This window comes from Rhipicephalus microplus, chromosome 7 (genome assembly GCF_043290135.1).
Source record: "Rhipicephalus microplus isolate Deutch F79 chromosome 7, USDA_Rmic, whole genome shotgun sequence".
In the NCBI taxonomy this organism is placed as follows: domain Eukaryota; kingdom Metazoa; phylum Arthropoda; class Arachnida; order Ixodida; family Ixodidae; genus Rhipicephalus; species Rhipicephalus microplus.
The window spans coordinates 65,135,317-65,148,732 of record NC_134706.1 but is presented as its reverse complement, the minus strand read 5'-3'; the positions used below and the strand labels follow the sequence as shown (position 1 = coordinate 65,148,732).

The following is a 13,416-nucleotide window of genomic DNA, read 5'->3' as shown; positions in this document are numbered from 1 at the left end:
GGACCGATATTCAATGTACAAAAATTAATAGTACGGAGCATGCTTTAAGTAAATCAGGTGAGCATATGACTGTATGTGAATGATACCACTGTCTCGCAAGAATATTTTTAGACCCTGTATGAAGCAAAAGACCCGGTTAACATAAGGGTCGACGACGTGTCCTATTTGAAAAAAAAACTCTCAAATTTGATACTTTCGGCGATATGCCCCGTATTTACTGGTCAATAACCACCTTGTAGAACGTTCACGAGCCACACGCCAGGACACAACAGGATCCCACAATCACTGCCTTTCGAAAATTGAACGCAATCAAATACCCAAAAAGTGAGCGACGAAGTTGACCTATACATCAGAGCTCAATTGGTTGAGCATCGGAACGCGAAATTTGAACGTTTGTGGTTATGATCCTACCACCATAAAAGTTCCTTTATCTACCACTTTGTTTGTCTCTATTTATGTATTATTCGTTACTATAATGTTAAAAAATAACATTAACTGGGGTTTTACGTTCTAATATCGCTATATGGTTGTGAGTGACACCGTAATTGAGGGCTCCGGAAATTCGGCCAACTTCTGTTCTTCAACTTGCACTGCAGACATCGCAAGGTACACACCCGCCATTTTGTTTCCATCAAACCCGCAACTTAGGGGTCCACAACCAAGAACCGTAATCACGACAGCATCACGGCGGATTAGTTAAAAACATTAATTAATGCCCTTATGGTTTGCCTCGCTCAACTTTCTGTTGGTTTGATTGGTTAAATTTAACGAAGAAATCGAGCCCTTCAAACAACGTCCCCTTCTTCTGTGTGGAGATCAAGGTTCTGCGCGCTCAGGCAAAGACTTGCACCTGAACCGCCTGAACTGGAACACGACTTCTTCGACTTGCTTGCAGGAATCACCTTCCCGTCAGCCGAGGTGCAAAAGCAGCTTCTCCGCGAGGTGTACACTGAAGCCAAAGTCGATCCACAAAAAGTCGGATACGTGGAGGCGCATGGCACGGGTACCAAGGCTGGTGATCCGCAGGAGTTGGAAGCGATCAGCAGCGTATTCTGCGGACCTGGCCGGGAGCAACCCCTCAAGATAGGCTCCGTGAAGAGCAATATGGGACATGCCGAGGGCGCCTCAGGTGAGCCGAAGTTGTCCTCAAGAACTGCTGTTGTCACGAACGTCACTTCTTCGTTCTGCGCGGGCGCTATTCCATAGCATTGATATTTAACGCCACACCTTAGAAGCCAGCGTAGTAAATTTTGAGTTCTTTTTTTTTTTTTGCTTACTTGGATCAACCGATTGTACATGATGGGAATGTTTACCCTATAACGTTGGCATTTTAAAGTACTTATATGCCTCCAAAAAGGCTAGTTGGTGGGTATTTATTTCCTAAGTAAAAATAGTTCACTGAAAACGTCTTCCAGCATTTTAAGACATCTCTCTCGCCCCGCGTATTAAATATTCACGGAGCCCCGCCGCGGTGGTCTAGTGGCTAAGGTACTCGGCTGCTGACCCACAGGTCGCGGAATCGAATCCCGGCTGCGGCGGCTGCATTTCCGATGGAGGTGGTAATGTTGTAGGCCCGTGTGCTCAGATTTGGGTGCATGTTAAAGAACTCCAGGTGGTCAAAATTTCCGGAGTCCTCCACTACGGCGTCTCTCATAATCATATGGTGGTTTTGAGATAGACCCCACGTATCAATTAAATATTCACGGACGTTTTTCGGTCATATCCTATTCCTGTCCCCAGGTGTTTGCTCGATGGCCAAGGCCATCCTTACCTTGGAGACCGGAGTCATCCCGGCCAACCTGCACTTCAGGGAGGCCAGTCCCAACATCCCGTCCCTGCACGACGGCACCATCGAAGTGGTCGACAAGACGACTCCGCTGCCCGGAAACCTGGTGGGCGTCAGCTCGTTCGGCTTCGGCGGTGCCAACATGCACGCCATCCTGGAGGCGAACCCTTCGCCGCACGTGGACACCCTGCCGCGCGAGAAGCCCGAGCTGCCCCGACTCGTTCTCGTGGCAGGGAGAAATCAAGATTCCATCGAGGTAAGATTCGTTTCAAATACTTTTGCGGCGAAGATGTATGCGCTACCGGTGCCCTGCGTACTTTTCCTGCGCATCAACAACAAGAAGACCTCGTAAGGTATACAATTGGTCCACGAGGTTGCAAAGCATCTTCTTTCATTGGCTGACAGCTCTAGCACGCGGCAGTTAACGACAATTAGGAAGCGCCCTTCAGTCGCATAGATGCGGATACCGCAGTCGAGTCACCTTGTTTGCACGCACATGTGTAGAGTATCTTCATCTTTGTGTTTGAGCAACCCTGTACAACTGCCTCAGATGTACTACATGTGCGCATCGTAGTTTTTCTGGCTCACTGTATAGCTCGGTCACTTGACTACTGTGTTGGCGAAAAATGTTCAGCCTCGTCGTTCTTGTTTTCCTTTTAGTGCAGGTTGTCCTTATAATTAAATTTTGACGTACTTTTTCTAATTACACTTCAATGTTTTGTATTTTTTCGCACGATGATATTCAGTGTTTCAAACCTATTATTACTTTGGTGCTTGTGTTGATTTTATGTGTGAATACTAATACCCTCCCCCTATTAAATGCCCTTGGTCTTTTAGAATACCTGAATAAATAAATAAATACATATATGTGCGTCTTACGTTTAAAAATTCTTTGTGTCCTCCCTTTCTAATCTACTGTAGATATTCGAGAATGGCTTTTTGAACTAATGGCACGACAACATGAAAGGCTACAACGTACACAGACGTGGAGGAAGGGGGACACACGGGACCAAACTATAAAGACTAGACAACTACTGTTTACTGTGCTCAAAAACTAAATTTAAAGTGCGTGAGCGGTGGCCAAGCTACGCGAAATTGAATGCTAGTGCGCTCCATCACGGGAGTGGATCTTTATACGGAAATGATGGTACCACCTTCTGGCCCATTCGCGTTTGAAAATAAAGAACCACTTCTCCGATGGAGCGCGCTGGCATTCACTTTAGCATAGGGAGCCTACATGACCACCTGTTGCTCCCTATTCTTGCGAAGCTTGGCCACAGCTCGCGTGCTCCGTTTTGCTAATGGAGCACCCGTATACGATTACTTAGCCTAAATGTGCTTGCGTACGCTCGCTTGTGCATGAGCCGCCAGGCACCAACAAGCTGCATTTCATCGCTTTTCGCTTTGGGTGGCCTCCAACTATGATGTTGGGAAAAAAAAAACAATCTTGATTCTTAAACACAGTTAGAGGGATCATCGCGACGCCGTTATGGCGGGCACGTGTATAATGTCTCTATGCATGACAGCCACAGTAGGCCTCTGGTAATGCCTGCATCTTTGCAAACACTGGCAGCAAGGGCGCAAGCTCTGTCAGTGAGCACTTCAAAATGGAGAGGCGAGCGAGTTCGTCCTGATTCGTTATGGCATAAAAGAACACAGCACAAAAAAAAAGATGAGGACAAAAAGAGAGTTTGTCGTGTTCGCTTTCTTGTCTCTGTTTTTGCACTACTTTTACGCCATAACGAGCGAGCGCTTCGTGTGTGCCCGTGCAATACACGCCACTGGTTCATCTATCAGTTTCTTCCTCACAGCGCTCATCCTAGGTTCACTGCATTTCTCTTTTGACACTCTATTTCCTTCTTGAGCAATACAGTACTTGATGTTCCGGCACCATCTTCGTAGGCACCAAAGTGCTGTTGTGGACGACGGGTCAGTCATTTTAGAACACATCTGTATATGCAACAGTGCAAGTTGGGCGACACAGCCTATTCGTAATTTTTTAACAGGAGGTTAGGCCATCCAGAGGGAACGAAAGTTTTGGCGGGTCCTACGCACCTTGCGAATGGACGTTATGCTAAGCATGCAGAGAGGAGGCAACCACGTAGTAATTTTTTTCGTGATCATCATCATCATCAGCCTGACTACGTCCACTGCAGGACAAAGGCCTCTCCCATGTTCCGCCAGTTAACCCGGTTCTGTGCTTGCTGCTGCCACTTTATGCCTGCAAACTTCTTAATCTGATCTGCCCACCTAACCTTCTGTCTCCCCCTAATTCACTTGCCTTCTCTGGTAATCCAATTAGTTACCCTTAATGACCAGCGACTGTGCTGTCTACGCGCTACATTCCCGGCCCATGTCCATTTCCTCTTCTTGATTTCAACTTTAATATACTTAATCCCGGTTTGTTCCCTAATCCACTCTGCTCTCTTCTTGTCTCTTAAGGTTACATCTACCATTTTCCTTTCCATTGCTCGCTGCGTTGTCCTCAATTATTCAGTGACACGCTATGAAATTATTCTAAATGTTGCACGCACAGTCATATGTTGAACAGTTGCAAATGTTTATATAACAAGATCTTCGCTATGGTGCCAACATGAACATGAGTATTAGCATTACCAGAAGCGAAAAGCTGATATGAAGCGCCGGTGCTTGCGAGGATGCTAGCCCTGGACATTGCTACATAAATCCTCTTCTGCGCATTGCACCAAACTACAATGGACGTTAAAACGACATGGCGGCTCTATCATAGGGGCACATATGTAATATTTATAAGATTGAATAGCCAGCGCTGCAACCACGTCTGACGTTTTAGGAACATTATAGGGTCTATTTTAGCTGTAGTTCCAAGAGTTGGCGTGGCTCTGTGGTAGAATGATTACCCCGCAGAATGCTTGGGTTCAATTCCTGCTGGCACCCTGGCAATTATTCTTTGCATTCGTCGTGTCAACGCTGCCGATGTCAGGTTTTTCTTATGGTTCACGTGTTAAATTTGGTCATGCGTGTTTTCGCCGTTCCTGAGTAGATGTCAATCACCTGCGGCACATTCGCACATACCAGTGACACATACCCGCCCGCGGGTATGATGTGTTTGATGACGTACATGACGGGATTGTGACATTCTCCATGTCTTGTCGAGCGCACCACGTTCATCAAACCATTTTATCCTCCCATACTAATTTTGGTTCGCGCCACGTTAAGGAGGTGATCACGAGAACACCCAACTGCTGACGTAAGCGGCTGAACAGATAGATAGATACGCAGTTAAACGCCAAAAATGCTTGCAGTACGTACGCAAAGAAATGATCCCATTTAAAAGCTATCATTGTCATGATCGGCCTAAATCTTCAAACGCGTTTCTCGGCCGGCGCGACCTCTATCCTTCTTCTTCTTCATGGTTTCAACACATTGATCAATAAGATTATTAGGCAGAATCTTTGACACATTGATAATTAGGATATATATATATATTATATATATATATATATATATATATATATATATATATATATATATATATATATATATATATATATATATATATATATATATATATATATATATATATATATATATATATATATATATAGCATCGAACGCGTAATTCGAAGGTCGTAGGTTCGATTCCTGCTCACAGTTGGTAATTTTTTCATCCACTTTTCTTTCTTCTTTCTTCTTATTTACATTCCATTGGTTCTAATAACTTCCCCTGTACATTCCTTGGCATTACTGTCTGTTATATCTCATTAATATTGTGTTAAAACACGGAAAAACGAGCCCTTAGGTATACACTTCTTTCCCTTATTTCATTGAACGAGGGTCTCGTACTGGCAGACTTGGTGTGTTTAGGTTGTATAAGAGGGACAATTAATCAGCTGCCCGCTCATAATAAGTTCACGTGCTACGTGACGCCAAACATGCGCATAAGAGTGTTTTCACACTCGTTGTTTGGCTTATAGATGGCGCTGACTGTCGCTCCTACTTCTAAATTCACAGATAAACCCAAAAAAGTGGATGGAGGGAGGGCCGCTGTGATAGCTCAGTGGTTAGAGCATCGAACGCGTAATTCGAAGGTCGTAGGTTCGATTCCTGCTCACAGTTGGTAATTTTTTCATCCACTTTTCTTTCTTCTTTCTTCTTATTTACATTCCATTGGTTCTAATAACTTCCCCTGTACATTCCTTGGCATTACTGTCTGTTATATCTCATTAATATTGTGTTAAAACACGGAAAAACGAGCCCTTAGGTATACACTTCTTTCCCTTATATATATATATATATATATATATATATATATATATATATATATATATATATATATATGTGTGTGTGTGTGTGTGTGTGAGAGAGAGAGAGAGAGAACTTGCTGATTGAGAGCAGGAGGAAGAGGATTAACTGGAGGGCATGGAGATTCGCCAGTTTATAACTGACATCATGCTAATTGGAGTATAGCTAACTATGAATTTGCTCACTACTAACCCACTAATGAAAATTTGTTAACTAGAATTGTGCATTGAGACAATACTCGTTATTAATTTCTTATTCAGTATGCTGCAGTATGACCATAGTAGTGAATAGCATACTAATTATTCATTCATTTCGCGTTGTTACGGTGTCACTTCCTTCCGTAGGCTTACATAGCCAAGCCTTGCAATGATAAGCCTAACCTAGGAACGACCTAGTCAAGCATTTAGAAGCCGAGGTATATGCTAGGTGGGCCATTGGCTCCTCTGTTAGTGCAGCCTTGCAACACTGGTGCAGGCTGGCCATTTTTTTTTTATCGGTCACCTTTTGTCAAAAACAAGACCTCTGAGACACTGGTTGAGTCAATGCTTCAGCACAGGAGGCACTGAAAGCTTGTTGCGCATTTCATTGGCAACCGGGCTTTGCGACTGACTTTAAACAGCGTCGCAATAAAGTGCACCTTTATTGTTTTTCTTTTGTTTTTTTTTTCGTGTAGCGTCTCTTCCATGTTCTTTTTCATTGTCCCTTTTCTCAGCGTAGCCTGTACTCTGTTTCACAAGTTCTCTTCAGAACTGTGGAGGCTGCAGGCCACTCAGCCAACAGGAAGGGCGCTTAACCCCTTCACATGTATTAATTCGCACCATGTCATCTGCCCACCGTATTCACGGCGTCTGCTTAACAAATTATAATTATTACGGCTGGTTAATTGACTTAAAAATCGAGTAAAGCAATTAAACAAGCAACTAGCCGAGAACTTGAAGAAGCGTGCATTTGTTGCTCAGCTGATGATTTGTAAAATCTCATGCTGGTACATAACTTCACTTTGTGGCTGTTTCTCTCCAACGCTGTTCGTGGCTCTCGTATGTCTGTTTCTCCGTCGACGCGTTTCTTCGTGTGTCCCGCTCCAACGCTCCTTCTCTCTCTCTCTCTCTCTCTCTCTCTCTCTCTCTCTCTCTCTCTCTTTTCATTCCGCCAAAGCAGGACTACGTTCCGCTGCGTGAGCGTGTGGTTTTCTTACACCCCGTAACCACTCTATGCCGTATAGCTTTGGTAGCGCTGAAACAAAGTGGTGAAACAGAGTACAGTCTGCCGCTCGAAGAATTACTAGCGTCCTTTCCTTTCAGTCTGTATCTATACATTGCTTAGGGCCACCGTTAGGCTCTTCTTCTGAGGCAAGTCGGGCGTTCGATTCTTATGCCTCAACTCATCCTCTCCTTGCGCAGCGCACTCTGAACCGGGTGGAAGAAGAAGGGCCGTACCCGGATTCGGCGTACGCCCTCCTGAACCGGGTGGGCCAGCCAAGCACGCACCAGTTCCGCTACCGAGGCTTCGCCGTGGTCCCTGTCGACGGCTCCGGCAAGGACGTCGTGAAATTCGCCGAGCAGACCCCGTTCGAGAAGCGGCCCTTGTGGTTTGTCTTCACCGGCATGGGATGCCAGTGGAACGGCATGGCCCGCCAGATGATGCAATTCGAAGTGTTCGCCCGGTCCGTACGAAAGTCGCACGAGCTGGTGTTCGAGCGATTCGGCATCGACCTCGTTCGCCTGTTGACCAGCGACGCCCCGCAGTATGACTGCATGGCACAGCCGTTCGTCGCCATTACCTCCGTTCAGGTGCTTCGGATTGTCACTTGTACATGGTTTCACGCGTGAAGCGAGGTGATTCAGGAGAAAGTGCAGCGTGAATATATTTAGGCTAATCTATGAAATAAAACAACGTTCATGGCAGCCCCACATGACTAGAAAGCGGCAGCATCTAATAACATCAGTAACACCCCGAGCTTTGTGTCCCAAAACCACGATATAATTACTAAAGACGCCGTAGTGAATGATGACGGAAATTTCAACTCTCTGGTGCTGTTTAGCGCACTTTGACACTGCACAGTACAAAGGCCTCTACCGAATGGTACCATGTAATTTCATCCACGTCGTAATTGCCCATCCACGCCCACTTATTTGGCCGGTAAAGTGCCAACCGTATACCATCGTAGCCCAGTCGGTACAACATCGTATGCTTAATCCGAAGGTTGTGGATTTGGTTACCGCCGATAGAAATGGTGATCTTCGCATTGTTTTTTTAACCTTATGTCATAATTACTACACTGCAGTTACACTGGAACCAGTGACACTCTGGAACCCGCTCCCACATTAAAAACGTCACTCTCTAGCCGAGCTGTATTTCAATGTAATCAAATGCTTTTCTAACGGAGCCAGATGCACCTCTGCCGAAAATGTTCACCTCCCATTTGCTCTGAGGCAAAGTGAACAACATGAAAAGCGCTCGAGGACTGCAACGCGAAAATTTAGCACTACGTAAACCACGCACTTTCATTTCCACCATGTTCAATTTGTGCCATATCGGCTTAATTACTACTCGTAGACTAACATCATGGCCAGCATTACCTATATTGGCCAGACTAGCAGGGACATGTCACGGTTGTGTCGAGTGCTCACGGCAGTCATCGTACTGAAATAAAAATGTCGCGTTTCGATACATGAGGATTCTGCTATATGGTGCGGCCAACTCTTGACCATTTGCCCTGAGTGAATAGGTGTGAATTTTTCAGGAGCACCATCATCATCATCGTACTGCCTTCTATCGTTCGCAGGTGGCGCTTGTTGACACCCTTCGTGCTCTTGGCGTGCATCCGGATGGCATCGTAGGTCACTCCGTGGGCGAGACCGCCTGCGCATATGCCGACGAAGGCTTCACTGCAGAGCAGACCGTGTTGTGCGCTTACTGGCGAGGTCGCTGCGTAGAGCTGGAAAACTTGCCCAAGGGGGCCATGGCTGCAGTCGGTAAGCGTAACGCCATGGTTGTCTGTCCGTTCCCAAACTGTGGCAGGTTGTTTTGAAGGCGCATAGTCTTTCTGTGGACATTCCTTCAGACGTTTCGGTACGATCAGCCCACGATCTAGCCTTCAGTGGCACCAGTGCCACCCACTGCAATAATGGGTGCAATTGGCAAGTTGAACAACATTTTTAACAACGAGTAACGTTAGCAGAATGCAAGATTCACACAGCTTATGCATAAATACGTAATCTGAAAATTCTCCAACAGATATATTTGAATTGTGAACCTCTAGTATTGACACCCAAAGCTCAAACGCATATGTCAATATTTTGTTCATGCTGTGTGCGGCAGGCAATCCCGTTTTATGAAAGGCGCGAGTCTTGCTGATTATTGGAGTCTAATGTACGAAAACCACGACATGATGATGTGGCACACCGTAGGGAGCGCCTTTAGACATTTCGGCCACCCAGAGATCCTTAACGTGCACCTAAGTACACCCAAGGATTGATGCCATCGACTGGAAATGTAAATGTATTTAGAGCGTGTCTCTCACGCTGCGACTTGCCCCGTTTTGGAAAAAGTCTGCCCGTCACGGTGGTCTAGCGATTGTGGTTCTCAATAACTGACCCGCAGGTCCAAGTACCGAGTCCCAGCCGTAGCGGCCACACCTGCGGTTGAGGCTAAAACGGTTGAGTCCCGTGTGGTTGAACTTGGGAAAGAAACCCAGGTGGCATAAATTTCCGGAGCACTCCACCGCGATGTATTTCATAGTCGTTTCGTGTATCGCAACGTTGGAGCCCAAAAACAACCTCAAAAATAATTACTGTAAAAAATGTGGTCCCCAATCGCATAACTTAATGATTACTAAGTAAACAGTAGGTTTTCGCCTCCTAGTGTGACAGAGTGTTCAAGCGTGACGTACTCTTCAAGTTTTCATTCACTTTTCACTCTTAAAAATTTTGGCAGCTTTGCGATAGTGGTGCCATGCTTCTAAGAATTCTGGAGCGGGGCAGCCTCCTTTGATTCTCTCCAGTTTTCTCTTTCTATCCTTCTATATATTGCTGTCTTGTTCTCTTTTCCACGTTTTTCTGCCTTTCACGCTGTATTAACTCCTATTTTTCTATTTGTAATTCTTTTCTTTTCCGCGTGCTTCTATACTTTTCTGTTTTGTGCGGGCACCATGCTGCCTTCATTACACCGAGTGAAGACAGCATACGTCCGCATACGACATACCTCACCCTTAAAGGGCCCTGCAACACTTTGTGAGCATGGTCAGAAAACGCTGCCGATCGGTAGCAGAGGCTCCCGACAACACGCGAGTCCAATATTATAACACAGCACGCGGCCTGGAGTTCACAATAAATTATCAAAGTCAACTAAAAATTGCTTTCTCTTCTCTCTACAAATGGCGTAATGTGCCCAAAAATCACGCGTGAATTACCCATCTATCAGCCATTGGCTGATCTGAACATGGCGCGCTCGCTCGTTACAGAGATCGCCGTAGTAGAGCGTACTAGAAGTGTTAGCCGCGGGAGGCCACGACTTGTCCACGTGTGCGCGCGCGATAACACCGAAAAAGCAGCGCATTCGAAGAAAAAAAACGTGCTCAAGGCCACTAGGCGCGCGTGAAGTTTTTCTGTGACCCTGCCATCCCTCCCTGCTTAGGTTCCAATGCTTTCGTCGGGACGAGAGAAGAGAGAACGCAATTGCAGCATGCGACAAACCTTTGTAAGTCCACTCGCACTGGACGGATTCGTGAAATTTAGCGACGTTGAACTCATGAGGTAATAAGCATTTCCACTGAATTCATTCCGTGGTTACTTAAAAAAAGCGTTTCTGGGCTCCTTTAAAGCGCTCCACACTTGGAACAAGACCACGCCCCGTGTAACGCGGCATTTCGGACTTAATCGGTGAAGCTAAGCTGCGTCGCGCTGCCCAATCGCATTCGTGTGTGCATTTTAAGAAATCTCGTGCGTTTACACTCGTACCTAGACGTACGAGCTCACAAACTCCACACATGTGTTCGGTTTGCGCAAACTCCGTACGTGCACGCGGGGATTCTTTTTTTCTGGCAGAAGCAACAGATTTTCTTTTGAACACCACAAATAAGAGCGCGAAATTGTACGGACAGTCGTCTTACCCAGTTATACAGAGCAGCTGTCAAGTAGCTCGAAAACGCTCGCACCAATAAACACGCGGGAACTTTGATACCATTCAATGCGTGCACATTTATGTAATGTCGTTTATTATGCCTGACATACATTAGATGGAGCAGGTTATTCGAATAACCTGGTGAGCTTGATGAGACTGCTTCTCTTAATACAGCTGCAGCTGCGGCCTCCATTGGTTGGTTGGCTGTCGGCCTTCTTCGAAAAGATGCCTCTGTCGAGGCACACGTATCAATGACTAATTCACTAGCGAACAAGGGAGAAGCTAGGCGGCTGTTATTAAGAGTTCCCTAAGCAGTTTGTCAATTTTGTCGCTGGCTTATGTGATTCCGCTGAAGAGCTGGCGGATAGGCATCGACTGCGATCAATGGCTCTGTGGTCCTTTACAGCAGAGAGCGCTGTAACGCACGGTTCACCTTGTTGACTCTAACAGAACTGCCTGGCTGCCTTTACCGATACTTCACCCGCAACTGTTACAATAAACACCTGACGCCTTCTCCACCCGTCACTCACACGTACACATGCATGCTGCTAACAGTGCAAGAACTTTTGACCAACTTGTGTTTCCGCTTGTTCCTTCCTTCTTATTTTCCTACAACTCTAATACGTCAGGTATCATTGCTGCTGCTACAACAACAACAACAACAACTGCTACTACTACTACTACTACTACTACAACTACAGCACATATTATACTACTGCTACTACTACAACTACTGCTGCTGCTTCTTACTTCTACTACTACTACGGCTATTACTACTACTGCTACTGCTACTAGTACTTCTTACTGCTACTACTACTGCTATTACTACTACTGCTACTGCTACTACTAATTCTTACTTCTACTACTACTGCTATTACTACTACTATTACTACTACTACTACTGCTGCTACTACTTCTACTATTACTACCGCTAGCACTGCCAACTGATGGAGAACTCAAGTGCTACTGTGACTGTTTCTACAGTTGCTGCTGTAGATAACCATACTTATATATCTACGACATCTAATGCTAGGCTGTTGCTGATATTACTACATGACTATATTTATTACAGAGTCATCTAATAAAACGACTCCTACTACGACCGTTGTAATAAATATTTCCTCCAATTGCTAGCGATCATACTACTACCACTACACGCATTAGCCTTCATGGCTTTCTCTCCCTCCCACACGCAACTTCGAGTGCGGCCGCGGATTATGTTATTTCTGCGTGACTACTATTGCATGTCCGAATACGAAGTGCTTTCTTCCGCAACTGCTAATCCTACGAATACCACTGCTACACTTTTATTAGGATTGCGGCTGCCAAAACAAATGCGACTGTCGCTGCGAACCATTACGACGCTTGCTTTGAGTGCTGCTCCTGCTACTGCAACTATTACTGTAACGGCTACAGGTAGTGATACTACAACTTGCTGCAACTACCACTTCACTAGTGCTGTCGTACATTTGAAGATCTGACACAGCTACTAGTGCTACTGTCATGTCCCTGCTGCAGGCCTCACGTGGGAGGAAGCTAAAAAGCGCTGCCGGGACGGCGTCATTCCTGCGTGCCACAATGCCGAGGACTCCGTCACCTTGTCCGGTCCCGCTGAGGCCGTGGCCGAGATTGTCGCCGAGCTAAAGGCCGACAACGTGTTCGCCCGGGAGGTAGACAGCCAAGGAGTGGCGTTCCACGGTCCACAAATGCAGGCCGTCGCACGTCCACTCAGGCAGGTGCTGGCCAAGGTACGCTGTGTAGGACTACCCCAACTGGGCTGCTTCCCGTCACAGGGACCGCACAGAGACGCTACCTAGGGGGCTCTGGCTAACTTCACCCTGTTCTTTCTCTTACTTCTTCGTTCGTTCCTCCCATTAACCAGAAAAATATTTTTTCTGACATTAGTGAATTTCTCTTTCAAAACTCCAAAATGGTCATTTTCACCACGAGCAAAGTCTTCGTAAGCAAAAAAAAACGCAAAAGAATAACGCGAGCAGAGACGACCTCTTGCAACTCCCTCAAAAAACGTCATAACATCATGCATTTTGACAGTTTTTGCTAGATCCTGTTTAGTTCCTAATCAGTAAAAATAAACTACAGTTTCCTCTGAAGACCATAAACTTGACATACGAAGTTTTGGTAAATTTCCTTACGGTGATGTAGCCACTGTATACACAACACACATTGAAGCCGATGACGTCAAGGGTGGTAATTCCAGAGCAAAA

General features: G+C 45.8%; 1 protein-coding gene and 1 non-coding gene across 2 annotated transcripts in view; both read left to right on the top strand.

Annotated features, from left to right (window-relative positions):
• The window catches only part of LOC119179201 (fatty acid synthase), a 124,919-nt gene that overhangs the window by 30,520 nt on the left and 80,983 nt on the right, over positions 1–13,416 (top strand). Inside the window, exons 6-10 of the mRNA XM_075869229.1 lie at positions 896–1,129; positions 1,741–2,042; positions 7,471–7,860; positions 8,856–9,045; positions 12,710–12,939. Coding sequence (XP_075725344.1) covers positions 896–1,129; positions 1,741–2,042; positions 7,471–7,860; positions 8,856–9,045; positions 12,710–12,939 — 1,346 coding nt within the window. The remainder of the gene's footprint in view (positions 1–895; positions 1,130–1,740; positions 2,043–7,470; positions 7,861–8,855; positions 9,046–12,709; positions 12,940–13,416) is intronic.
• Positions 5,812–5,884, top strand: TRNAT-CGU (transfer RNA threonine (anticodon CGU)). The gene has a single exon. It is a non-coding gene; the product is annotated as a tRNA-Thr (tRNA).